General features: G+C 43.9%; 1 protein-coding gene and 1 long non-coding RNA gene across 5 annotated transcripts in view; both read right to left on the reverse strand.

Moving 5' to 3' along the window:
- Positions 1 to 27,970, reverse strand: part of LOC141496921 (uncharacterized) — a 1,073,688-nt gene that overhangs the window by 334,889 nt on the left and 710,829 nt on the right. The window lies entirely within an intron of this gene.
- Positions 6,061 to 6,591, reverse strand: LOC141499926 (protein CDV3-like). The gene has a single exon (XM_074202723.1). The coding sequence runs from the start codon at positions 6,589 to 6,591 to the stop codon at positions 6,061 to 6,063; it is 531 nt and encodes a 176-aa protein (XP_074058824.1).

Genomic DNA, 27,970 nt, shown 5'->3' on the forward strand with positions numbered 1-27,970 from the left:
TTTGGAAGAAAGGCCTGGGAAGGAAAGCAATTCTATATGGAAAAGACCCCTAATCCTACTCGTGGTTTTACCCCTAAATAGGCAATGGGGCTTGGGGGTAGGAGGGGGAGATGACAGGGATCTGCCTGTCATGGAGAAGCTTCAATCAAATAGTCTAACATGTAATTCTGGTTGCTTTTTTACTTTTTAAATCATTTACCTAAAAATCCTTTTTGCTGTACTTTATTGCATTTGGTTCTAGATGTTTGGCTTGTAGTTTTTTTTTCTATTGGTGAAAATTCGTCAGTGAATAAACTTGGAAAAATATCTTTGATCGGTCTGGCATCACTCTCCATTGACAGTAGGGATCGGTGGCAGGTCGATCCTATTGATGGATAGGGGCAAGTGACTATTCCTGAGGGAGATATACAGGCAAGGCTGGAGCCAGCTTCCCCTAGAACCAGGATAGAGACAAGGTCAGATGTCAGTATTTGAGATATCCCCTCATCCTGACTAATCCTAGAACAACCTCTTGTCCCTAGGAAGCCTGAGTCCTCTGGGATAGTAAGCTCATTTCAGGGAGAGGTCTGCAATCCTCCAATTCAACAGATCCCAGGGATGAACATCTCCCTGCCTCTGCTTTGACTCTTCCACACTGTTATAGGAGACTGCCTAGATCCTGTGGCTGGTCCAACTAGGAGCAATGAGGGATTGCTGGAGGACCAAGGAAGGGAGACTCAGCTACTACCCCTTTAGGGGACTCAGTGCTCATCATACCTTCTTAGATGGGGCCTGATCCAAAGGCTTCTGGGTACAGCCCTTGTGGTGTGGTGAGCAGCCCTTGGGGACTAGCTGGTAGTGAGCAGCTGCCCCAGTAACCTTTGGGTCACTTGCTGAGAGCAGGCAATGGCAGTTCTGTATCACTCATCGTCTTCCCATTCTGTTATAGTAGCTCTGAAAACCATATTTGATCATCAAATAAATTGATCCAAACTTTTCACTGTACCTGTGGGTGTCTTTAGTGAATAGTTGAATAAAATCTTCATTACTGACTCCTGCTGTGTATAGAAGTGTTTGATAATAACTCAGGGTACAGAGGGAAAAGTCAGTCAACTTTGCTTGCAAAAATTTAATTCTCCTTGGAGAGATGACACTAAAGTATGGTTTTAGTTTCAGACAAATGGGGTCTAATAGTCCTTAGGACACAGCAGAAAAGGTAATATTGGTTCTTTAAAGTTATTTCTACTGCTTTTATTCATTTGTTCTGAGTTGCTACCCATTTGACATTGCCTAAGATTGTGGGGTTCTGAATTTCCTTTTCTCTTTCATTAGTACCTGGATCTGGACCTCCTACTAGAGCCATGATCAAGCTGCTTCTTCACAGACCTGATTTGCTATGATGATATTTAAGACTTCTGGCTTGCTCCTAGCCCCCAGGTCTGGGTCAGTCTCCATCAATCTCTGTCTCTGTCTCTTCTCACTGGGATGGGAGTGGGAAAATCATCAGGGATACCAGGGTGACTAGAAGACAGGCAGGGACAGTTATGTTTCTGGATTTTGTCTCCTCTGGAATTCATTCAGTTGGGAAATCTGGGAAGGCTTTGGAGGGTTTGGAAAGTAGCAGGAAGGGAGGGTGGGACAGACTTTCAGATGCCCATGAACATCTCCATAGCTGACCTGGAGCCTGACTCTAGTGGCAATAATTTCCACAAGAGGTCGGGGGTGGCACGCCCAGGAGGGAGATGTGGGATTTAGTGGGGGTAAAGTGATGGAGGGAGTGGTCATTATAAAGGTGCCCCTTAAATTCGGACAGGTGAAATGTAAGTAGCAAAGGCAGGGCAGAATGGCCACAGAGAACAGGGGATGAATGTAGTGAAAAGAAGGCAGCCCAGGCCAATCATCTACCCAAACTCTGTCTACAGAACCCTAGCCATTTGGTGACTTGAAGAGTAAGCGTTGGGAGAGGATTATTGTTTTCTGAGTCTGAAAAATGAGCATTAAACCTTCAGAAAGTGCTGATGATAAAAAGAAATCTCTCCACATCATTCAATGAACTGTGGATATTCTTAAGGGATAAATATGAAGGGGTTAAACTTTGACATGTGTTTTCGCAGATAATTTTCTGATGAAAAAATTTCTCATTAAAAACCTGACAATTAGATACAAACCTGACAAACATCTCTGTTCCCATAAAAATTGCTGTCCTCTAAGATTCAGGGGACTAAAAGGAGTTTGGACACCAGTTGGGTAACACTGGAAGTCATCCTCATGTAAACCTCCTAAAAACATCAATCTCCATTGTATGACCAGGTGGGCATGTTTGGGATTTTGGACAGGTCCCATTAGGTCAGTGTCCTAGAACTTCCCTGAGACCCTAAGTATTTGCTAATTCCTTAAGGGATACATATTCTCTTTCATGGACAATAAAGACACTCACAGTCTCTTCAGTCTTTCAGTTACTTCTTATTTGTTGGTCTGATGATCAATGGCCCTGTGACAGGGCTGTGGGATGATGAACAATAAAGGATTTCATAGGTCTGACTATTTCATCTTCTGCCATAGGGGTGATGGTCACTTTGTCTGTCTTCTTCCCGTTACCTCTCATTGGGGGTCAGCTCTGTCTCATAACTACCACAGTTGCCAGTAGATTATCCATCCAGGCCTCTGTTCTGGAATGCTTCTTCCAAAATGGTTCAAGAAAATGGTATTTGACCAGAGCTTGCACCAGCCAAACAGCCTGGAGATCGGGTTACCCGTTGTGGAAGCTTTGATGAGAACTAACTTCACCCAAAGAGATAGCCATGTGGAACCCTCTTACTATATCTCTCAGGGATGCCCTTCAGGCCTACTGAGGGATCACACTTCTTGTTATCATCTGGCACAGGACCAGTCTATACATCACCTATAGGAGAAAGCTATTGACCTAAAATCTTCTATGTCTCTGTATTGGGAGACAATGATCCCAGATGAACCAAGGGAACTTAACAATAATCACAGTAGAAGAAGGTGGATTTTCATCTAGAGAGTCAGGGTGGAACTACCTGTAACCCTCTTTACAAAAGCAGACAACATCGTCAGTCAATTTGACCTGCCCTCCTCAATGAAAAACATGCTTAAATGTGCTGGCATCACAAGAGCACGATGCCCATTGAGGGGGAAGAATCTGTAATAAAGGTTCAACTTTGAAGAGCAATGTTTTTTCCCCTCCTAACTGTAATACTCCAATAAATTTCATTTGGAAGCATTTTATATTATTATAAAAAAATGCAATCCAAAAGGGAGGTATTTTCAGAGAAATCACTCAAACTAAAGGAAGAAAGAACAATTGGAGTTGGAATATATGTTTGACTGCCTTTGCTTGTGAAAACCATGATCTCAAGATCATTGCCCTCCCTAAGCACCTTTTAAGGCCTTCTTGGTGGGGTGGGAAGAAAAGGCTGTCCCTTTTCACCAAACCAAATGTTTCTTCTCCTGTCCCAGAAGTTTTTGGTTTTCTGAGGGGTGGCAAGCCAATGTAGAGGTCAGAGAGGTCATCTGTCCAAGAATTACTCCCCTCCCTAAACTCTCTCCCGGCAAAATGCTATCACTCTGTAGGGAGCCTGTGTTAATCCTTCACCATGTCTAAGTCTTTTTTTCATATGCATTTCCATTTTATTGAATTTGTTAATGTTACAGGGTTCTTGTACTGCCAAAACCATGCCTGAGAATTCAAATAATGAAATAAGGTACAATGGACAGTCTCATCTACCCATCATACAGTATATTAAAACTTGATTAATGTGCATTTTGACAATTTCACAATCTCTTTAAAATGTTATAACAAGAGTTGGGATTTAAAATCTACTGGTCTTCAAATTTCTAGTACAATATGCCATTAAATAACAATTCCACATAATCATCTCAGTTCATTCCTCAGTAATGTAATCCAACAAGACACTGCTGGCAAAGATGCATACTTTTCAGGGAAAATAGATGGCTCAAAGTCCAAGAATTCTATTTAATTCTTTTGACTAAGGTTTTTGGTTCCCAAATGAAGTCTTCAGTTTAATCGAGTAAACCCAGTTCCTCTTTTGAAGCTCCACCTTCTCCTTGGTTTGTCCAGGAACACCTTTCTAAGTGCTAGCCTGACAATTCTTCCCCATAATGCCCGTAACTATGCCAAGAAGCAGGTTGGCAGGGGTTGCCGAGACACTGTCGGTAACCCTTCTAAAGTCAGAAGGTGATTTTTGCATCTGAACCCCTATGAGAGAATGTTGCTATCAACATCTGGGAGATTGTTTTACTCACCTTTACTTCACTCTTGTCAGTGGCAAGTCTGCAAGTCTGCAACTCCTAAATTTGACATTGAAATTTAATATAGAGAAAGCCAGACTCTGCGCATCAAGTGGTCACACACCACTTTGCAATGTTTGTACTGAATCAAAGTGACAAAACTAATCAGGATGAAACAGAATCTGAAGTTAGATGGAATGAAACTTTCATACCATAGGAAATAACTTTGGGTGCCTTTGTCAGGTCCTGTTTCAGGACTAAGTTACTGGATTATTTAACCTGGAGTTATATTAAAAACACAAGTGCTGTGTCACCATCTTCTGCCCCATTTTTCCACCCACCCACTGCCCCCCAGCCTCTGAACAGCCAGAGACATGTCCAACAGCCAAGTCAGAATAATCATTGCAACAAGAGACATCCTGACCTTGAAAAGGCAGGGATCATCGTGGCACCAGTACTCATGTCAAACACCACATACTGGGTCATATATGGTTAATATCAGGTGTACACCACCAAGCTCCGGGTTAAGATTTACTCATCTTGGTTTGAGTTGAAAAGGAGCAAGACAAATTTGCTAGAAATAATTTCACAGGTGATTGAACACCTCTACTCGAGTAGTTAAAAAAAAAAAAAAGTTGACAACTCCACCAGCTTGCTATCAGTACTCCTAACAAATACATACTGTACAAGTTAAAGACCTGGTGATTAGAGGCTTTAGCAGCACCTGAAGTCAAGCCTTGGCATCCACTGCTCTTTAAAGGCTATGGAGTTCCAGCCCCTTGGGGGTGGAAATCAGGTTATGAAACTTATTTCACAATCCCTCTTAACAGATGTTTTAAGTTACTCAAACAAGCATTATGCTCTGTCCAAAGAACTTAAGATTCTAAGTCAAAGCAAGGAAGGCCTTGTTGGTGGAAAATACAACACATGTACTATCCAAATAAAAGTAGCTAAAGAAAAAAAATAATTGGACCATTCAACCGCTATCCCACCCACCCACAATCCCACTTTGTTCGTCAAAGTGTGGTTAATTTTAGTTTCTCCTACCCTCAGAATATGGCTACAGCTAAAGGGGAAAAAAAAACACGACAGCTCTATGGGTTTATTTGAACAGTTCTTTTGAGAGTGGTATGTCTCAGGAAAAATTGTATATAGCCATAGCTATTAGAGAAAGTATTCCTTAAGAATGGGGCCCAGGACAGTTTAATTAAGGTCACTTAAATCTTTGTCATTTATAGCAGATCAGAACCCAAATGGCTGACTTTTGCAGGATTTCTGATAGGAATCCAGTAGAGCTGGTTTCAAGTTTCACATCACCACTTAATAGCTGTAACCTTCTTATCCAGAAGTTGTGATCCACATGGTGTCCACAATGAGCGCAGCAGATCTGAGGTAGTCAACCCTTATGAAGGCTCAATATCTGAACATAAAAAGATTTCGAAATGACCACTGGCTACAGATTTATTTTTGTCTGTTTTTGCAGAGTAATTATCATAAAACACACCCGGTGCATCTAGTTCAAGCAATTTATAATACTGACAATTTCCCCACATCCAATGGTGTACAACACATTAAGCTTCCACCAGGCAGCAGTTCAGCCGATCACGCTCTGTAGATCCGGCAAACATCACAAGATGGGTTGTTGTTTGTGGCCTTTAGCTGGAGTTTAGTTTCCCTTAGCAGAAGGGTTATCAAAAAGCCATTCCTTAATTGTAATGTGTGGGCAGCTTTACTGATCCCCAAGCACAGCATACTGGTTGTCCAGCTGCAGCTTTAAGTGCCTGGTTTTTGGAAACCTCATCCCTACCTCTATTTGTGTCTTACTACTTCAAAGCTCTTCTCCATTTCTTTATCCTTCCGATTTTCTACATGCTTGGCAGTGGACTGCAGTGATGGGAACTGTGTATCGCTATATATTTCTGGTGGTCCTTGTGGGGTTTTCCTTGTTGAAGTCACTCTGGCACCAGGAGGCCTGTATACACCACCAGTCATAACAGGTTCTGGGGTTTCTGTAACAATACTTGGAGGAGGTGCTTGGACAGGAACTGTTTTATTCCAAGGACCAGATGATTTTTCTATGCCGCCACCACCAGTTTCTTCCCAATTATCCCCTGGATCTGCTCTCTTTTCATTATGATCTTCTTCCTTTTCACTTATCTGCATGGCTTGAACTCGCAGCCCGCTGTAATCGATCTCCTTCTGCTCGAACTTTTTCCATTCATCTTCATCCTTGGTTTTGGCGGCCGCCCCGGGCCCCGCGGCCCGGCTGCTCCGCTTCTTCTTCTTCTTGTCCCTCTTGGCGAAAAAGTTGTGGAGGCTGCGCTCCTCAGTCTCGGCCATGGCGGCGCCCGGGGGCTCCCGCCTCACAGCAGCCGCAGCGCCTGGCCCAGCGGCTCCCGCGCCCCGCAGCAGCGCCCCCGGCGGCGGCCGCCCGGCACTCCGGGCCGCGGGTTGGCTTGGCAGGGCTGGCGGCGCGGGCTGCGCCGCCGGCCCGGGCCGCCCCGCTCGGCTCCGCCCTGGGCCGCGAAAGCGGCGACGGCGCGGTGCGAGCGCGGGGGGCGGCAGCTGCTGCCGCTGCTGCTGAGGTTGCTGTTGCTGTTGCTGAAGCCGCTGCTGCTGCCCGCTCCCGCTTTCACTTCCAGGACGCCGGGTCCAGCCCCGAGCGCGGCCGCCACCGCCGCCGCCGCCGCCATGTCTAAGTCTTAGTAGACACCCTGCTGGGCTAGAAGCTCCCTTCCCTGAGAGAGTGATGAGCAACCCTATTGATCCATCCTGCCCATAAATCTCTCAAACTGCTTCTTTCAACTTCTCACTCTCTAGTCTCATTGAGGCTCTATACTCTATTATTCTCCTTTTCTAAATCTCTCTCAATCAGTCTCTTTCACCCTTTCAGAGTCTCAACAATCTTCTAGATTTCCCAAACCAATGTTTTTTCTTCAATAGCCCATCTCTCTCCCCCAAAAGGTGAAATTCAATGATCTGAGGGATAATAATAATGATAGTTAACATTTATGAAGTCCTTACAATGTAAATGCCCATTACAATTATTATGTCTTCTGATCCTCACAGCAACCCTGGGAGCTTCAGATGAGAAACTAGTCAAAATTGAAGTCCCCCTCCCCCAATGGATTCTAATACATGAAAAGCAAAATGTAATCTGAGAAATGTGGAAAATAAAGAAAGTTACCTTTCCCTAGGAACATAACTCACCTAGCCCATGATATTTCTTTCAATTTAATACAATTCTCTCACAAAAATACACCAAAACGTGATCTGGGAATGTCTCAGTTTCCTCAACTTTAAAACAGGGTGAATAATAATAGTAGGTACCCTGAAAAGTTGCTATGGGGCTCAGGAAGAGATCCCCCAAGTAAAGAGCTTTGAAAATGCTGGTCATTATTATGAAAACCTTACCTATTATTATTTAATCTTGCTACAGTGAGGTCCAATGGATGAAGTTCAATGGGGTCTTAGCAAAAAGACAGAGGAAGCAAGTCATAACTTCTGTTTTACTGTCCTCAACTAGAAAACTGGGGAGCTGCTTTTGGGAGGATAGGGCAGCATTGTATAGAATGTAGAACCAAAGAAGTCTGAAGCCACAGCGGACCTTAGGGCTCCTTGGAAATTCTTTGGTTCTCCTATCATCTCACACATTTATTCTGCTCCCTTCCACTACTAAGACAAACATGAACCAATTGAATCACAGAGTCACGCAAGGGCCCCTACCATTTTCTCTTTTCATTCAGAATCAATTCCCTTTTCAGATCTGCACGTTTTAGGAGGAGGTTTCAGTTGAAAGGTGAGTTGTTTTTCTGAAATTTTCAAGAACAAACAAGATCAGGAGATGACAATGTAAACAGTAACAACAAGAGAAATATTCTCATTTGACTCATAAGAAAGAAAGAAATTGAATTCAACAACAGATAGAAAGTTTTAAAAAAAATCACTTAGCTGTGTGACCCTGGTCAAGTCACTTGACCCTGTTTACCTCAATTGTGTCATCTATAAAATGAGTTGGAGAAGGAATCTTCACCCAGAGGGCCCCAAATGGGATAAGGAAGAGTATGATTAAACTGAAATCACCAGACCCAGCCCAGGGGGCCTAAAGGCACCCACCTTTGAAGTGGAATCTCCCACAAGGAAATGTATTCTTTGAGGAACTGGGTTACCAACCCGAATAATTAATTTTTTGTCATTCTTTCCAAAAAATTAGATCACAGAAATCAGAATTTTAATTCAAAATGTATAATGTTCAGTATATTCCAACAATCTAGAATCAACTGTGTAGATGATAATTGTCCAAAGTTAAAGAACATGATTAAAATACATAAATTCTGATTTCTATTTATGTAAATGAGGCAGGCTCTTAGAAAATCACAGCAGTTTTATAAATTTATATTTGATTAGTAGTTGTAAAAATGTTAGTATTAATGCAACATGAAGACATCAAACTCTGGCGAACAAGTGGCTGAGGCCAGGAGCCATCTATTTTTTGAAACTATATCTCTAACACCTGGTACAACACCTTTCTCATTGGAGGCACTGCCCCCATTGCTAGCCCATAGCAGAGGAGTACCATAGGACCACCACTGCTGGGCAGATGCAACAAAGAATTCAAAGAAAGGAAATAAATACTTCATCTAAGCAAGCAAGCAGACCATAAACAGTTATTAAGCACCAGAGGGTCCAAAGAATAGCAAAGTGACAAATTCTGCTCTCGCAGAATTCTACATTGCCACATTTTTTTCTGTTAGAAAAGACCTAGATAAAACAGAACTAGAAGCCCATCAGTGTCTGACCATTGTCCTGGTACAGTCATTTCCTCCTTCTGTACTCCACTATCTCTCAAAGTGTGTTGAAGTAAGGAACAGCTAAATAAATTGTAGGCATCAAAGTGGAAGCTACAGTGGATAAAGCACAAGATCTGAATTCAGGAACATTCCTCATCCTGAGTTCCAATATAGCCCCAGACATTTCCTAGATGTGTGACCACACTCTGCTTGCCTCAGTTTCCTCATCTGTCAAATGATTTGGAGAAAGAAAATGGCAAACCACTGCAGTATCTCTGCCAAGAAAAGACCAAATGGGGTCAAGAATTGAAGACAAAAGCAAACCAAACAGCAACAAAAAATTGTGAGACATGAATGTGAATGTAAAGGAAGAGCACCATTCAATAAGAAACAAAATTTAGAATAAATATGACTAGAAAGAGAAGACTTGCTAGCTAAAGGTGAACAACATTACTGGTCATAAATATTTATTAAATACCAGAAATTGTTAAACTGGGAAAACAAAAAGTGACAAAAGACTGTCCCTGCCCTCAAGGTATTAACAATCTAAACAGAGAGACAACTGGCAAACAAAGCAAGCTGTGTCCTGGACAAATGGGAAATAATTAACAGAGGGAAGGCACTGAAACTAAGAGGGGTTGGGAAAGGTTTCCAGTGAGAGATGAACAAAAATAATAATGGAAATCAAAAATACAGTAAGAAGCATTTGAATGCAGTGTAATTATAATAAGCAACCAAGCTGCTCTTTTCTTGGTGGAGGTGAGGCCCCACGGGAATAGAAAAGATGATCCACCCTCAGACACAAGGTAGGTTGGTTTTGGTGAACTCTTTGACGCTTCGTCTTTCTTGATATTTATTGCCAAATGTAACTTGTTGGATAAAGTAGGTAAGTGAGGAACTACTGGGAAATGACAATAATACCTCCAAATGACTTACTCCTTCTTCTGAAAAACTTTTGAGTAGCCACTATCTAACTGTACACATTAAAAATGTTTAGTGTAGTTTTGTTTTCAACAAATTGGAAAAGTAACTCTAAGAAGCATAATGGGGGTAACAGATAATGGATCATCTAGATAGGCAAGAAGACCTGGATTCAAATCCCACCTCAGATACATCCATGGCCATGTGACTTTGGAGAAGTCATCTTCACAATGCCCAGGACTATCCCATAAGGCTCCATAGTTGTAGCAGACCTGCAGTAGCAGAAAGTAGTTTCCCAAAAGGGATATTCCCATTCAGAAACCTGGCCAATGGGGTTGAGGGTATGAGGAATGTAGGGTGTTGGTCTTCACAGGGTGTGGAGGGGAGCCCTTGGGGAATCCATTACATAGGGGGAATGGCCCAGCCAATCACAAGGCTGGAAGAGTTTTCCTAATCCCATTCCAGATTTAGCAAATCCCAAATCAGTTCTCAATCTGTCAAGAGTGACCTAGAGACCTTGACCTAATACTACTGAGTTTGAGCAATTAGGTAATTGAATATTAACCCACACACCCCTGTGATGATTGAGGTTATTATTTAGCATATCTTTCATTGCTTGATGTGGGGGGGTCAAATTAGGGGCATGTCCTGGAATGGGTGGACCTCTTAGATTTTAACTCAAACTCTGAGAGCCTATGAACATCCAAGAGAGAGAGGAGAAAGAGTTTCTGAAGACCATAAATTACTTGACTTTCAAGGCCAATTTGTGCCTCATGCCTAGGTGAGGTACCCATACCTTGTAAGGTGTATCTTGCAAGGTTAATGAATAAAATGTACAATTTTCAACCACTTGAGCAGGTTTTACTTTTAATTCATTTATAACAAGGGACAGAAAAAATTTTCATACAAAGATTTTTTTGACCCAGTAATTTCTGAAACTTCTCAGTGTGGAAGAATATGGAACCCTTGGGTTCTAATTCTATTTCTAAAGTGAAGGACAATGGGGAAGGCAGGCCCCACAAGTTCCAATTCCTTAGAACTGGAAAAGGGAAATTCAGATTTCCAATTTCATAATACTAAAAATTGTCACCTTCCTCAGGCAAGACTATAAGCATACACTCAGGAACTTTGACTCAAAGAAAAAGGAAACATCTTAATCCAACAAAGCAATTTGACTCAAGGAGCTTTTGCTAACTTTTCAGAAGTATCTGAAAACCCCTGATCATTTAATTTATATGCTAATTAAAATTCTGGATCTGGGATCAGGAGAGACCAAGTTTCCCTTAATGAACTTGCATTCGCTTCCCAAACTATTTGTTTAAACCTTTCAGGTAAACTAGGTCTCCCAAAATATGGATGTTGTTTCGAATCAAGTTGTAGATTTGGGGTGCCATGCAAATGGAGGGGCATGGCACCCAGAGGAGGAACTCAGGAAAAGGAGAACTCAAGAAATCAAGGACACAGAAGGGAGGAGGGAGACAAGACACCATGATTATTATCCCAATTTGATAGGCTAAAAAGCAGTGCTTTGAACCTCAAGTTCAAGGCCCAGTAGCCCCCACCCCAGGAGATGATGCACCACCTTCCTCAAGGAGAGGAAATGAAGGTTGGAGGAGAAAGTGGCCCACTGGTTTTCACTTAACTGTGTATCTTAGCTGCTAGATAAATGCTGATGCATGGGATAAAGTCTGAGATTTCTTCAGTAGAATATTATAGATTGGAGAATAGTTAACTATGTGTCTCTCCTCCCTTGACAAAGCAACCTCTGGGATATTAGTGAAGAGTCAAGTCGCCCCACCTTATCTGCTGTAGTCCTGGATGACCTTTCAGTTCCTGGGGCTGAAGAGAGAATCTAGTTTCGGTTTGAATTTTATGCTCTTTTCCCTAGATTAGTTTTCGAGTCTAGATTGTAAGACCATATTCCTCATTAACAAGGGTGGGTCAGTGGGGGGTGCGGAATCCAGTTAGGATGTGATTCTTAGGCCTTTTGCTTTTGCTTCAATCTCTGTAATTAACTGTGGCCCATTCCTAGAGAAACGAATAAAGCTTTCTCTTTATACCTTGAGAGATCTCCAAAATCTATTTAAGTGACATTTGTCCCCCACACTGATAATAATGAGAAAATTTTTTTTACAGTATCTAAATAGGAAAAAAATACAGGCCCTAATGTGGTATGGTAAACTTTTAAATTTTATTTTTAAATGTTTCAACTAGCCAGAGGCTGCAATGCAGGGTCATCATCATTTTAAAGATCAGGAGCCTTTCTTTTTTCCTCTCTTTTTCTTTTCTGTTCAGTCCACTTTGTGCCTCTAAGTTTCAATTTCCCCATCTGTGAAATAGGAATAAGAATCTGTGCACTACCAAACTCACAGAGCCATATTAAGCAAGTGCTTTCAAAACCTTAAAATGCTACAGACACAGGCATTATTGTATTTTCTGGATATTTCTCTTCCTAAAAATACCCTCTCTAATAGGGCAACTTCACCTCCCAAGAAAACTCATCCCAGAAGCAAGAATGCCTCCACATTCTGTAATCAGTCAAGAGAAGCCTGAAGTCTCAGAAGCTTATATAACACTAACTTGTTCCTCTTGTCCTCAAACCCAGCCCATTTACTCTTACTTAGTACATAATTCTAACAGTTTTAGTAAGGAGATTTCCTAAAATAGGTAAAAAAGAACAAATAAAAGGGGGGGGGGGGAGAACATGAACCAGAAAAAACCATTCATAAGAAAACAAAAAACCCATAAAGCATATAACGGAAACTGACTCAGCCTCAGTTTCTTCAATAAAATGGAGATAATAAAAACCAACTACCTTTGCCGGTGGAGCCAAAGACCAAATGAGATAGAAAATCGAGTTGAAAACCTTAAAAGTACTAAGGAAAAACTAGTGAGCCATTATTGTTATTATTATTCAAAGGTTCTACAAAGATAATCCCGGAGGGCAGAGGGGAAATGGGGCATTAAATTCCCCCCTACAGTAGAGAGGCTAATAATAACCCTCCTCTTTATTGGATAGTCTCCAGGATCAAGGCAGGTAAGAGGGAGAAAATAATTGGTCCACCTCAAGTAAAGCTATGGGCAGGATTGAAGCCATGGAAACTGAAAACTAAGACTTTTGGGACACCCTGCATATCATCATTGTCAATAATAAAGATTATTCTTTTCTTTTCTTTTTATTCAGGAAGCTACTACAGGTGAAACACAACATTTACAGTCAGGAAGACCTGAGTTTGAATTCTGCTTCAGACCTTTACTAGTTGTGGAACAGAACTTGGGCAGATTTCTTAAATTCTCTGCCTAGTTTCTGCCTCTCTAAAATGAGGGAATTTGGCAGCTACTACATAGGGTCGTTGTGGGGATCAAATGAGTTACTGTACTGTAAAGTGCTCTGTAACTTTAAAGTGCTTTGGAAAATTCTAGCTGTTATTTTCTGTGCTTTCCTTTGTGTGGATTCTCCCTCCACCATTGCAAATTACAGCCCCTTAGGAGAGAAAATGGTCTTCTAGAATTACTGAACCCAGGGGGAAGCTAGGTGGCTCAGTGGATAGAGCACAGGCCCTGGGGTCAGGAGGACCTGAATTCAAATCTTCCCTCAAACACTTGATGCTTATTATCTGTGTGCCATTGGACAAGTCACTTAACCCCATTGCCCCCCACAAAAGAAGTTCTGCACTTAAAAAAAATTCCCCACCCTGAGGTCAACTTTGTTCATTGACCCTCTCTTCAAACAAGGCTATAGTCTTCCTTAGACAACTGACAGCTACAACTGAATCTATGGTCCACCTCCAAACTTTGGGATGGCACAGCCTAGGAGGTCCTAATATAGAACTGTTCCAGCTTTCCTAATCCAATGTTTCTGTCCTAGTCCCTCCAAAAATCCTCCCCGGTGGCCCTCTGCTGAGTCTTCAAATTGGGCCATTAGTGAAGTTAAATTGCCCCATTTTCCTTTGCCCCATCTTTCATCTATGACTTGTTATCTTTTATACATCTGGTGCCCAAAGTCATCAGGGTTAATATGCCGCAGGATACCTATACCCAGTACGCAATTCTCTGAGTCTGCACACCCACATGCAATACAATATTATATACACCCGATGTCCCAAAAGTCTAATTACAGTTGAAAACTTTTTTTTGCAAGAATCAGGTGAAGTGACTTGCCAAGGTCACAGAGCTAGGCAATTATTAAGTGTCTGAGGCCATATGTGAATTCAGGTCCTCCTGACTCCAGGGCCTGTGCTCTATCCACTGTGCCACCCAGATGCCCCCCAAACCTTTTGGTAAATGGTTGAAAAGTACCCCTAAGACTTTTTGAACACACTGCAAAACAGAACCAGTGGGGTTCACAGTTCCCAAAACCTTGTCCTTGGTTTTTATAAAGATGAAAGCAGATGCCAGGACCCAGCACTGACTTTCATAATTTGGCATGATTTGGAAGATGTTAATTGTGATCTGAAACTTAGGGGTCAAAAGAACTGAACAGGAAATAAGAGGCCTATGGATGTTTTTCGGAATCTTCATGAAAAAAAACTTTGCTCCCTGCTTCTATTTCCAGCAAAACAAACTTGGGTTGGATTTCTTGGAGCCTCTTTTGAGCTTTATCAAGGGTCAAGTGGAAAAGGAGTCCAGTGTCTCACTAAGGAGCCTCCTTTTAAGGTCTTCAAGCTTCTCACAGCTTCCTTGGGGGAGACTGCAAGGGAGATTGGGAGAGCTTAGCAAAAGGGACCATATTGATTGCCTTCAGAGGTCTGCTATTTGGTCTGGGGTATCCCTAGGCCCAGCCAGGTCACTGGAGAGCCTGGGAGCACTCCTCAATGGCCCTACATAGTAAATGTGCCAGCGAGGCACTTCAAAGGGAAGATCCTAATCTAAGGCCAGACCACCCCAAAAGGCATGGTGAATCAGCAGCTGCCCCCACAGTGAGCAAATGCTGTGGCAAACTTGGAGCTTGGCTTCTGACTCAGATCTCTGGGGCCCTGGGCCCTGAGGCAGGGAGGGAGGAGGGGCAGGGAAGCATCCATTCTAAAGGGCAAAGCCCAGAGCAGACATCGATCCTCATAGGAGCTGGTGGGGCTCATCACCCCAAAGACCTTGGATTAAAGAAAAGCTTCCACTGCGCCTGTTCTAGGGGCTGGAGGAGCCTGAAAGGGGGAGCCTAGGCGGGGCAGAACTGGAAATTGGGACCAGAGAGGGCCCAGAAATCCATGAAGGTGGGGGCGTCCCATGTCCTGACCACCTTTGACCCCTAGCTCAGGGGCTCCACCACCTGTCCAGGGCAAGGGCAATGACTCTCTCTTTGGGTGAATTTAGTACTCATCAAAGCTTCCACAAAGGGTATCCTGTTTGAATGGTGCAAGCTCTCGTCAAATACTGTTTTCTTAAACCACTCAGGAAGAAGTATTCCAGAACAGAGGCCTGGATGGACAAGCTAGTGGCAACTGTGGTAGTTATAAAACAGAGCAGACCCCCAATGAGAGGTAACAGGAGGAAGAGAGACAAAGTGACCATCCCCCATGTGGCAGAAGATGAATCCCTCAGGCCTATGAAATCCTTTATTGTTCATCATCCCACAGCCCTGTCATAGGACGATCTGTCATCAGACCAATGAATATGAAGTAATTGAAAAACTGAGGAGATTGGGAGTATGTCTTTATTGTCGATGAAAGAGAAGAAGTATCCCTTAAGCAATAAGCAAATATTTAGGGATTCACGAAAGTTCTAGGAGACTGACATTATGGGACCTGTCCAAAATCCCAAACATGCCCACTATACAAGGGAGATCAATGTCTTTAGAAGGGTTACATTAGGATGATTTCCACTGTTACCCAGCTGGTGTCCAAATTCATTTTAGTCCCCTGAATCATTGAGAAGAACAATTTCTATGGGAACAGAGATGTTTGTCACATTTATATCTAATTTTTTCAACAGAAAATGATCTAGGAAAACACATGTCAAAGGTTTTCCCCTTCTTATTCATCCTTTAAGAGCATCCACAGTTCATTGAATGATTGGGAGAGATTTTTTTTATCATCAGAAATTTCTGAATATTTAATGCTCATTTTTCACACTCAGAAAACAATCAGCTCCACCCGCACACTTACTCTTCAAGCCACCAAATGGTTACCACTGGCTAGGGTCTATAGGCAGAGTTTGGGTAGATGATTGGCCTGGGCTGCCTTCTCTTCACTGCATTCATCCCCTGCTCTCAGTGGACATTCTGCTCTGCCTTTGCTACACCTTCCATTTCACCTGTCCCACTTTAAGGGGCACCTTTACAATGACCACCAGCTCCATCATTTTACCGCCATTAAATCACACATCTCCCTCCTGGGCATGCTGCAACCTACTTTTCGTGGAATTTATTCCCACTAGAGTGAGGCTCCACATCAGCTCTCTATGTAGATTTTCATGGGCATCTGAAAGAGTGTGTCAGTTCAGATCAATTTATTTGATGATCAAATATGGTGTTCAAAGCCACTATGACAGAATGGGAAGATGATGAGTGTTACAGAAATGCCATTGCCTGCTCTCAGCAAGTGACCCAAAGGTTACTGAGGCAGCTGCTCACTACCAGCTGGTCCCCAAGGGCTGCTCACCACACCACAGGGACAATGCCCAGAAGCCTTTTGATCAGGCCCCATCTAAGAAGGTGTGGCGAGCACTGAGTCCCCTAAAGGAGTAGTTGCTGAATCTCCCTTCCTTGGTCCTCCAGCAAACCCTCTTTGCCACTACTTACACCAGCCACAGGATCTAGGCACTCTCCTATAACAGTGTGGAAGAGTTAAAGCAGAGGCAGGGAGATGTTCATCCCTGGGATCTGTTGAATTGGAGGATTGCAGATCTCTCCCTGAAATGAGCTTACTGTCCCAATGGACTCAGGCTTCCTAGGGACAAGAGGTTGTACTAGGAGTAGTCAGAATGAGGGAATATCTCAAATAGTGACATCTGATCTTGTCTCCATCCTGGTTCTAAGTGTGGCTGGCTCCAGCCTCCCCTCTATATCTCTCAGTAATCATAACTTGCCACTATCCATCAATAGGAGTGACCTGCCATCGATCCCTGCTGTCAATGGAGAGTGATGCCAGACAGATCAAAGAGATTTTTCCAAATTTATTCACTGATGAATTTTCACCAATAAAAAAAACTACAACCCAAACAACTAGAACCAAATTTAATAAAGTGCAGCAAAGAGGAATTTAAGGAAAATGATTTAAAAAGTAAAAAAGCAACCAGAATTAAGTGTTAGAATATTTGATTGAAGCTACCCCATGACAGGGAGATCCCTACCATATCCCCCTCCTACGCCCAAGCCCCATTTACTATTTAGGGGTTAAAACCACGAGTACGATTAGGAGTCTTTTCCATATCGATTTGCTTTCCTTGCCAGGCCTTTCTTCCAACTCCCACATATTTTATATTTAATTGAGGTTATGAGGACATTCTGGATCCAGGTCTCTTCACAGATGTCCCTAAATCCTCCTCCAACCCATAAAATTCAGAGTCCCCCAATGCAGAGAAGGTGTGTTCAGGGCCTAGTTTGTCTGGCTGGGACTGGAAACTCCACAGTGAGATGGAGGAAGTGTCTCACTATGTTCCCACAGCCCTTCTGGACTTCTGGGGATTGGTCAGTGGCTGCTTGTGTTCCACAATTCAGTTAGTCCAGAAATATTCAGGGAGAAGTTGAGGGCCTCATATCTGAAAAGATCATCTGTGTATCTATGTTCCCCTTCTCAGTAGCCATTAGTTCCCTAAAGATCCCTACTTAAGTATAGGACCTTCATTGATCCATTCTCTGTCCTTCCTCTTCCTCTTCTGCCTATTCCTGTGTTTTTGTGAGAAAGCCTCCCTTGGGTCTGCCTCCCATCATCCAAAGGCCAAGAGTCAGAACTGGGAACCCACTGGACAAGATGGACTCAGAGAAGGCACGTTCTCCATCAGGAAAGGGAATGTCCAGCCCTCAGGGGGTCTGACTGGATCCAGATACAGTCTAGCTCAACACAGACTCCTGGGGGATGGATGGGGAAGGGGTGTCCCCTGGGCAGGGGACCTGACTGAGCTCAGCTCTCCAGGCCTATCTGGAAAGACAGAATCCAGGTCCACATTGGGGAAAAGGGAAAGTGCTCTTAGCCCACCCTACCAAGGACTCTACTATTTCTTAAAAGGGGGATTGAGAGTCACAGGTTTGTGGATGACAATGACCTTGAGATTATGCTGATTATGGTCAAAGTTTAATTAAATGTTTAAGGTTGTTCAGTTCTGTGCCAATTCTTTGTGATGCCAAATGTGGTTTTCCTGGCAAAGAGAGGCAACTGGCACTCAATTTCTTAATTTTACAGATGAAAAAAACTGAGTCAAACAGGACCTACCCAGGATCACAAAGCAGGTAAGTGACTGATACTTAATTTACAATCAGATCTTACTGGACTGCCACCTGTCACAGCTGAGGACAATTGTCATTTTAACTCTTCAGAGATCCTCCAGAACCCATGCTTCTGAGGGAAAGAGAGTTATACACACAGTCATCCTAGGGGTACAGGCTGAAGAAAGTGGAAAGATCATCTCTCCTGGTTGCCACCAAGTCATCCTATAATGCAGCACCTTGACAGCAATAAGTAAAGGGACTGAAAGAGTGTAATGATTCACTGGTGCCTTCTCCCCAGTAGACCCAGGGCTTCCCTCTATCACAATCAATAGTGCTAAAGATTAGAAGGAAGGAAGAATTTGTTACTAGAGTGAAGTCAACACTGTCCTGTTAAAATTCCCAAACCCTCTTGCCTTACCACCACCACCACTATCATCCCCTGAGCTCTGGCCTCTCCCCACATGCTGCTAGAAGTTGAGTTGCCCTCAGATACTGTTTACCCACAGAGTCTTTCTATTGTCTATGAACGACACAGGACAAACTCTTCTATGGTTCATGTAGCTCTGAGCACCACCAGGTCCCATTCTCATCCTATGCCTGTGGGAGCACAGATGTTCAAGTCAAGTTCACTTAGAGCCCAGATTATCCTGGCTTCACACACACACACACACACACACACACACACACACACACACACACACACACACACACACACACACACACACACATACACAAACACACATACACACATACACATACACACACAACTTCCTTTCTGATCCTTCTCAGAAGTATCATATCATTTCCTACAAATCCTCCTGAAAACTTCAATTGCAGAACCCTCTAGAAAGGCCTCAGAACTCAGCTTGGAGATTGTCTGAGGGCCTTGGGGCCAGACTGCCCGAAATCACTGAAACAAGTCTGAGGGGTAGGGAGGGCTCTGCTCACCTCCCCCATAGGCCATAGGGTGGTCCATGGCATCACCCTTCATCAATACCCAAAGTACAGTGATCAGCTTTGGATCTGCTGGGCCACCTGCAGGAAGACATACAAGGTGATGGACCAGGACTTGTCATTAGTAAAAGGTGTGCTGGGGGCTAGGGAGGGAGGTGTCGAGCCTTTGGTACATATGCTCCTTGGTCATGTAGCCTGTAGCCACGTTTTAGGGCAGCAGAATATCCATAGGTCTTGCTCATATGCAGTTTTTTTCTGTTTCATCTGTTTTTTACATATCTTCATTCCCCTAGATGGTTATTACTTCTGCTCTGAAGAGAGAGGTAGGAGCTAGGGATTGCCATCCCCCTCTGCTCTCCAAATTCCTGCAAAGCCCAGGAGTCCTTAGTGCTGAAGGACGAAGGGCTTCCAAATTCATCCTGCCCAGCACATTCTTGTTCTTCTTGGCAATAACTGTCCCACTTCCTCTTTAACAATGACATTTGAGGAGGAAAGGGGGAGAGAGACAGACAGCAACAGAGACAGAAGACCCATGGATCCCTCCATGCCACTCCTACCGTGGTAACTCCCCTCATGAGTCTCCCTGGTGCTCACCCATTGTGGAGCAAATGGGGAATAGCAGAGGCACCTCCACAATCCCACTGACCACCCTCCATTATACCCTTACCTCTGGCTCCCCACACAGGGAAACAACACAATTTTCCATGATTATGAATGGAATAACAAAAAGAAAACACAAATTATGGAGGGATACCCTGCACCCCACTCTACTTAACTCAAGCATTCTGTAAATGGAATGATGCATTTATACTGGAAAAAGATCACCCTTGGGACCAGCAGGGACACGGTCAAAGATCCATGTTTTTTAAACAGCTCAGGATGCCCCTGATGATGGACTCCATCCTAGGCAAAGAAAGCTGAGGGTTATGATTCTTTTATACAAGCAAAATAATACAAAACCTCATGGAGGAGCAGTTGTCACTATTTCAGGAAGATGAAAAAGAATTGGAAACACGCTAAATAGGGTAGACTCAGAAAGGGCCATTCTCCCTTTGTGGGTGAGGTCAGTGTCCAGCACAGCAGGGGTTCTCCACAGAAGCAAACATAGTCTCAACTGAACACAGATGCCCTGGGGAGAGATAAAGGGTAGGAAGGGCATTTGGGATGAGGGCAATTCCTCAGCCAATGACTTGACTATGTGTCATGCCCTTCAAGCCCTAGAACCTGTTTCAAATTGTAGAAAAGCAGAAAAAGGGTCAGGTTTGGGGAAAGGGGGAAAACCATTGATCCCAAGTCATTGAAGATTAGTTAAAAAGGGTCAGGTTTTTAGAAAGGTGGAAATTCATTGATCCCAAGTCTTTAGAGCTTAGATAAATGCTTAAAAAGGATGGAGGTACAAGGACCAAATGAAAACAAGATCAAGCTTGTGAGATTTGAGTATCATCATCATCATCTTTAGAAAATAGAATAAAATGAAAGTGTTTCTTCAGGGAATGTCAGCATTAACTGAACAGTTTTACTCCTGTGCAGGGGTCTGATCTGTCCTGTTAAAAATTTCCTAACCCTCCTACTTTATTATCACCACCATCATCTCCTGAGCTCCCCCCTCTCCCCACCTGCTGCAGTAAGTTAGACTAGCCACTAGATCCAGTTTGTCTGGATCCTTCAATTATCTTTCACTGACACAGAACAAACTCTTCTCTGGTCCAGGGCACCTCTCAGCAGCACCAGGTCCCATTCCAATCTTGTCCTTGTAGAAGAAGAGATGGTCAAGTGACATTTCACGTGAAGGTCTAGTTATGCTGACTTCTCTTATCCCCCCACCCCACAAAGCCTCCTTTTTGACCCTTCTTTGAGAAAACTTTTTATCCAATTCCTCCAGGAAGGTCATGATTTCAAGAGCTCTAGAAAAGTGTCCGAGGTATGCTTGGAGATTTTCTGAGGGCCAGGGCTCCAGACTCTGAGATCCCTGCCTCAAGAATGAAATGCTGGGGAAGTTGGTGGTCACCGTCATCACCCCAGAACTGTAGGTTGGTCCATGTCATTGCCTAAGTTACAGTGACCAGTCTTGGACCTGCTGGGTCACCTGTAGTGGTGACATATAAGGCTGGGAGGCTCAAGTGTGAATCACTGTTGTCAGCAGCAGAGTGTAAGCTTGGAGCTAGTGAGGGGCAGAACCTTTGGGACAACTGCCCCTTATTCGAGTGGTCCCATCACTGTTGTTTAGAGCCAATGAATATCCTGTCCTTGGTCTTATCCTGAATTCTCTCCATTTCATGTTGATTTACAGGAGTCAGTGTATCTCTTCATATTTGGAGTCCCCCAGACAGTTATTACTTCTGCTCCTGGTGGGAGGGGCAGGAGCCAGGGATTGACATCCACCTCTGCTTTCCAAATTCCTGCAAAGATGTTCAACCCTGGAGGCCTCAGGGATGGTTGAGGAAGCACTTCCCAGCTTACCCTGCCCTGGAAGTACGTGTTCTTCACTGCAATAACTGTCCTACTTCCCGTTTAAGCACGTAACTTTAGGGAGGCAATGGGCAGAGAGGCAGAGGCAGAGAGTGAATCAGTAAGACAGATTGTCTGGAGCCATCTTTGCCACTCCGTTTAGAACACTGCTCTTTTCTTGAATATGGAGGAGGGTAAGTGGTGCCCCTAGCCTCTGCCTCCCCAACCCTGAAGATCACAAAATCTTTTCAAAGTCATTGGCACATTAAAGTAGAGGGGAGAGAACAATCCTGAGGACCATATGGCCAAGTTGTGAACTAGAGGTGGGACATAGGAACATGCCCAAGCTCCCCAAAAATCACCAAGTAGAATTTCACAGTCTCTCATGTCCAGTCCATGTCATTGGGTTCCTGCCCTGCTCCTGGACTCCCTGAGGTCTCTGATGATCCCCCCTCTCACTCCCCAGGAATAGGAAGCTAGGAAGGACCCTGAACATGCTTCAATCTCTATACTCTTCAAACAGAGGCTATAATTTAAAAACAACTGTTACACTAGAAATTCCCTGGGGCTCAGTTAGCATCACCCCAAAGTTAAGAACCATTTAAATGAGACCAGATTGGGCAGTGTGGCTGAAGAGGTGGCCATTTTGTCCACTGTGCAGACAGTGTCTCGTACAGTAAGAGGTCCACTTGGAAGAAGACACCATCTAGGTTTAATGTAGACTCCATGAGCTGGATGGTGGGTGGGAAGGAAATCTGGAGAGGGGGATATTTTCTGGGCAGTTGACCTGAATGACCTCAGTCTAGAGAACAATCTAATGCTCAGGCACCTTATACTTTCTGAACTTCAGAAAGATGTGGAGCTTCAGTGTCACCTCACAGATCTTCCCAAGTGACTTGAGAAGAAGGAGTTGAGGTCATGAACTGAGACAAAAATGATCTCAAAAGTGTGTTTACCATAAATAAAATCTGGTAATACATGGTTTTAAAATTATATTTCCTTTCCTTTTTGCTTCAGTCCTTTTCCTAAAATATTTTCTGGTGGTTTTTTTTTGTACAATAAAAAATAATGGGAAAAATAAAGTTTATTGAGGTCTTCCTGTTTGTGGTAAAAAAACATTTTAGACAAAGAAACAAAGAAAAAATTTCACACCAACAGAAATCTCAGGTGGATATTTCTTTAAAAGTCCCATTCTAAGGGGCAGCTAGATGGCATAGTGGATAAAGCACTGGCCTTGGAGTCAGGAGTATCTGGGTTCAAATCCAGTCTCAGATACTTAATAATTAACTAGCTGTGTGGCCACTTAATGCCATTTGCCTTGCAAAAACATAAGAAAGTCCCATCCTTGGAGCTGACATCCTGGACCAATGACATCATGGAGCTTCAGTGAGCCAGCCCCATGGAGACTCTAAGCCAAACCTGACTTGGACCTGATCAGATACCACCTGAGGAATCAAGGCTGCAGCACTCCATCCTCCCAGCTCCTTTACTCCTGCTGGAAACTTGAAGTCCAAGAACCTCAAGATGATTTCCAAGTTCCAGTGTGCCCCGCCCCCACCATGGTGAACCAGCTCTGCCACTTTGGATAAAAGTCTACTTTCTTCTGAGCTCCCCTTGGTCAACCATTTACTTCCACTAGGTTCTCGACAAAGCTCAAAAAAGGAGGCCTAGAACACCAGGCTGGGTGCTGCAATGACTGGGGCAAGAATGTTTCCTTAAGGCACCAAGAAGAGTTTCCCAAAGGAGACCAGGATGCATAAGCTACCTTCAACTATCATCATCATGACAAGTAGCTGCCCCCATCCCATCCCCCGGCTGTTGGCTACCTGGTAGTAATAGTCATGCACCAGGTCAGGGAAAGAGCAAGGGATGGGGCCATCTGCACAGGAGTAGATCCATCCTTCACCACACTTGGCCTGGTGAAGGAGAGGACCATTCCCTCCCTTTTGAGATTCTGGCATGTACTATCTCCCCAGACATCCCCCCTTGACCCCAGAGAATCACCTCTGAGGCAACAGTAAGACAGGCCAGCTGTTCACATCTATTTGGGTTTCCAGTGACTAGACAGGACCTTATCAAACTCAGTCATATGTCCACTAGGGTTTCTTGGTCTCTCCTGGGGCATGAGGATCTGCACATGGTTGATGGTTTCTCCTAGTGCCTGGAGACAGGTGGAAGAAGATAAGAAAGTCTCTCTTTCCCCAGATGCTAGGTGAGTCTTCAAGGATGCATAAGTGTGTTCCACCTGCACCTGTCTGGGGGTGCCCTTCAAGGGAGGGGCCTTAGATGCCACTGAGTTGGCATTGCTGCATGGTATCTGAACTCATGTTGGCTGGCACTTCCTCATTCTCCTGGCCTGAGGTCAGATCCATTCACTATTTGTCCATCTGCTTTGCCTGTACACTCTGGATGAGGCTGAGGAACTCTTCATCTGGAATGATGGGACTACGGGGCACTGTGTGGGGCACAGCACTGGTCGTCTATTCTGGAGGACTGGCACTTGCTTAGTATGTTGAAGAATTCATCTCAAGTATCCTGAGCATCCCCGTCCCCACGAAGGTGGCCCAAGTTTTTATGGGTGATCTGAAGGCCTGGCAGGCTGCCCACGGTGCCTCTGGGAGCTGGCAATGAGGTCAAAGAACTCCTCTGTCCAAGGGGAGGCCATCAGGGATGACTGAGATATTCTTTCCTCCACGGTAGGAGTTATGTTCACCTCCGCTGCTAGACCTGACCCTCTTATGGGGGGCAGCCTGGTCATCCATGTGGGTGTTCTGAAACGGACTCAGGAGGTCAAAGAAGGCTTCCTCAGGAGATGGGGCCTGGGGAAGTTTCAGAAGCTCCAATTGCTTCTGGCCATAGGACAAGGGGAGCCCTGGCTCCAGGGGCGAGGCGAGTCAGGGCTTAGGGACCCAGTCGGGCCATGGGGGTGGATCCGGGGCTCTCGAGTAGGGGTGTTGCTTGGGGTAAACAGGGGCTTGGGGGAGGAGTGGTGCTCTGGTGGTGAGCAGGGGAGGAGGGAGGGGTGGTGCTTGGATGGAAAGCAGGGGGGAGGGTGGAAGGGTGGTGCTTGGGTGGAAAGGAGGAACACAGACACCGGGGGCGGCGAGCTGGGACTCAGGCTCTGGGGAATAGGCAGGGCTTGGGGGGAAAAGCTGGGCCAGGATTCCGGGGGCGGAGCCGGGGCTGGGGGGGGCTTGCGGGGGCTGGGGGCGGAGCCAATAACTTACTCTATTTTGTTGTCTGAAGAGTCAAAGAGAATTTCACAAAGGCCCAGGAAGGGGCAGTAAGAGGGCGCTGCAGTGAACACAGCACCGGACCCGGAGTCTGCAGGTCCTGAGTTCAAATTCACCCTCGAATACTTAATCCTCATTGTCAATGGGGGCCATGCACTCAGCTCCTCAGCTTCGGAGGAGATCTCTCACCCCTAGAAGTAATCTGAATCTGCCCCTGAGAGGCAGCACCGAACTTTGCTAAACTGTTTGCACTGATGAACTTTAGGGTTTCAGTTGCCTCTAGGTGGGCACCAAATGTGCCTGCTCTGCCTGTAAAATGGGAAATCCCTCCTTGTTCTCAAATTCCAGATCAGCCCCCACTGGCATTCCTGCAGAAGGCAGCTCCATGTTCTCCTCAACCATTCACAGCATTAGGTTTTCCAGAGTAATGCCGAGCACAGCCATGTCACTTCTAGCTACTGTTAGGGTCCCTCTTCTATTTACATAGACTGCAGCAAAATATTGTGGAAAGAACATAGGCCTTGAGAGTCCTCAAATGAACATGGTCAAAACCAGGCTCTTCAACAGACTATTTCCTCTCTTACAGTCTTTCTCCTCACATGTCAAAGTGAATATTTGGAGTTGAAAGGGAGCATCCATCCAGGAGGTCATCCGATCTGTCCTCCTAATGTTTCAGGTGAACACTAACTAGACCAGCATCCTCCACAGATATTCTAGTACATGGAAAAGGTTCAGTGCTAATATTGGAGAGAGACTGTCTACCCTGGACCTGCTAGCGAACCATTCTGCCACACTTTTCAAACTTTATCTTTTCATTTTATTTTAATGTTCCCAAATATAAGGGAATGGGAGTGATCCAAACTAGTGATTTTATCTCTACAGGCAGCTCCCTGCAGGGAAACTTTCCTCAAAGTTGTCGAACAGCAAATTGTATATAATATCCTTATACTTGATCAGCTTAGCTCTCGGAGAGATGCCATGACTTGTGTGGAGTTGCAGAGTCAGGATGGGCCAAAGCCACATTACCCTGAGATGTTCCTGATTCCAAAGTGGACTATTTAGCTACTATAACAGACTCCTTAAACCATATCAGAACCAAAGCAGAAACTGTAGATATTTCCTGCCTATGGCCCTTTTAGAAATTGCATAGAAAGCTCATGTGAATGAGGAGTCATTTGTCATAAGCTGTTCCCTTGTTTATATGCCTCCCTCCAGATACACTCCTTACTTCCTCAGCATTGTCAGTTACCTCTCCCCTCAAATTAGAGGGCTGGAGGGTGGAGCCTACTCTAGGAATATCAAGGAACATCTGGCAGTAGTTTCTCTTACCTTCATTGCTCCCATCCTTTTCAGCATCCTTTTGGGTACTGTCTTTCCTTATTAGACTGTAAGCTGCTCAAGGGCAGGGAATCACTCTCTTTTTTCTTATTTTTCTCCTCAGCACTAAGCACTGTGTTTGCCACATAGAAGAACCCTAAAAAATCTTTATGACCTGTTTCTTATCTTTCAGGCCATGTGATTAAAATGATTCTGTAAAGTCAAGTGAGTGGGATGCTTTGTACAGCATCCCCTTCGTTATAATAAATATAACTGTGCAAGGTCATGTTCCCAATCACTGGGTTGGGTGGTATGGCCGTCTCTCATTCCAAAGGAAGGCTGGGAATATTCTACTGATTAGTATTGACCCATATCCATATGCTTGTTATTTAAAGGATTTAAATATCCATCTCTTTTCAAATTAGTATTAACTAACAGAAATGTATTAAACAGTAGCTATTGATGAGTCTGCTAGGAGGGAACACAGACAAGCACCAATATGATGCGTAAGCTGGTTCATTTATTGATCACAGGATACATACTTTTATACTCTTCATTTATGTAACCACTTACATAAGCGTTTTAGCAAGCCCTTTTTCACATGCATTTCCTTGTGTTTGTCTTAGGTGAATGTTTTGAGAACCAAACAGTGTTTTGAGAAACCAAACAGTGCAGAGTGCTTTGAGAACAGTACAGAAGTTATTTTCTCAGAATGTGCTTTCTTATCTGAGCATGAGAGTATATCTTGTTAGCTCAGACATGTAGCTACTCCCTTATCTAAGCTCTGAAGTACATCTTGCTTGTTAAGGCACATAGCTATTTCTGAGTTAAGCCTTCATAGCCCTTAGCCTGGAGCACATATGATACCACATCTCCCCCTTTTCCTTTTAAGGCCTGGGAGACCATGTTTTGTAGAGATCTCTGAGAACACAAAAGGATGCATGGTACAAAAAACAAAAACATAACAAGAATTAAGCAAATTACAATTATAGGTTTTATGAGTACTACAAGCCAAGCAGGTAATCCTAAAGATTTTAACCAATCCTTAAAGAAATCTTCATGTACAGTTATTTTATCAAGGTTTTCTTGTAATTTTTTGATTTTAGCATAGATTGAGGCACTATTATCTGAAATATTAAAGCAACACATGCCTTCAAAATCCTAACAACCATGATTATATAATAAAAGCAAGAAATCTATTGTATGCACAGGAATTATACTGTTGGGAACTTTTACATGTTTCATTTAACTGTCCATAGTACCATTTCAGTCTTTGTTTAATGTTCTCTGGGTCCAGGGGGATCCCTATGAAGCATGTTTTGAAGGGATCACCAGCTGACTTCAGGGAGATACACATTTGTTGCTGTCCTGTCACATTAGCCAGTGTGAGCCACATATTTTCTTGATGCTGTAGATGCTTAGGAATCAGATGAATCACAAGAGTCTTGGCGGGGCAGAATGCAAGCACTAGCAGAAAAAAGTATCATCTTTCAGGTGAGGTTTTACCCACTTCGCAGGAACCCACTGTGGTTTCGATGAACCTGAAACAACACAAGCATACCCTCGTGCCCAGGTTAGTAATCGATAAGAACAGTCCAAGCGAGTGGTTTTAGGATCAAAAACAGAGACAGAAATGTCAATGTCAGCAAAGTGTGCCACATTTTTTTGAAAAGTGAAAGTAAAGGGGCTTGTTA

Source organism: Macrotis lagotis, chromosome X, assembly GCF_037893015.1.
Source record: "Macrotis lagotis isolate mMagLag1 chromosome X, bilby.v1.9.chrom.fasta, whole genome shotgun sequence".
Taxonomy (NCBI): domain Eukaryota; kingdom Metazoa; phylum Chordata; class Mammalia; order Peramelemorphia; family Peramelidae; genus Macrotis; species Macrotis lagotis.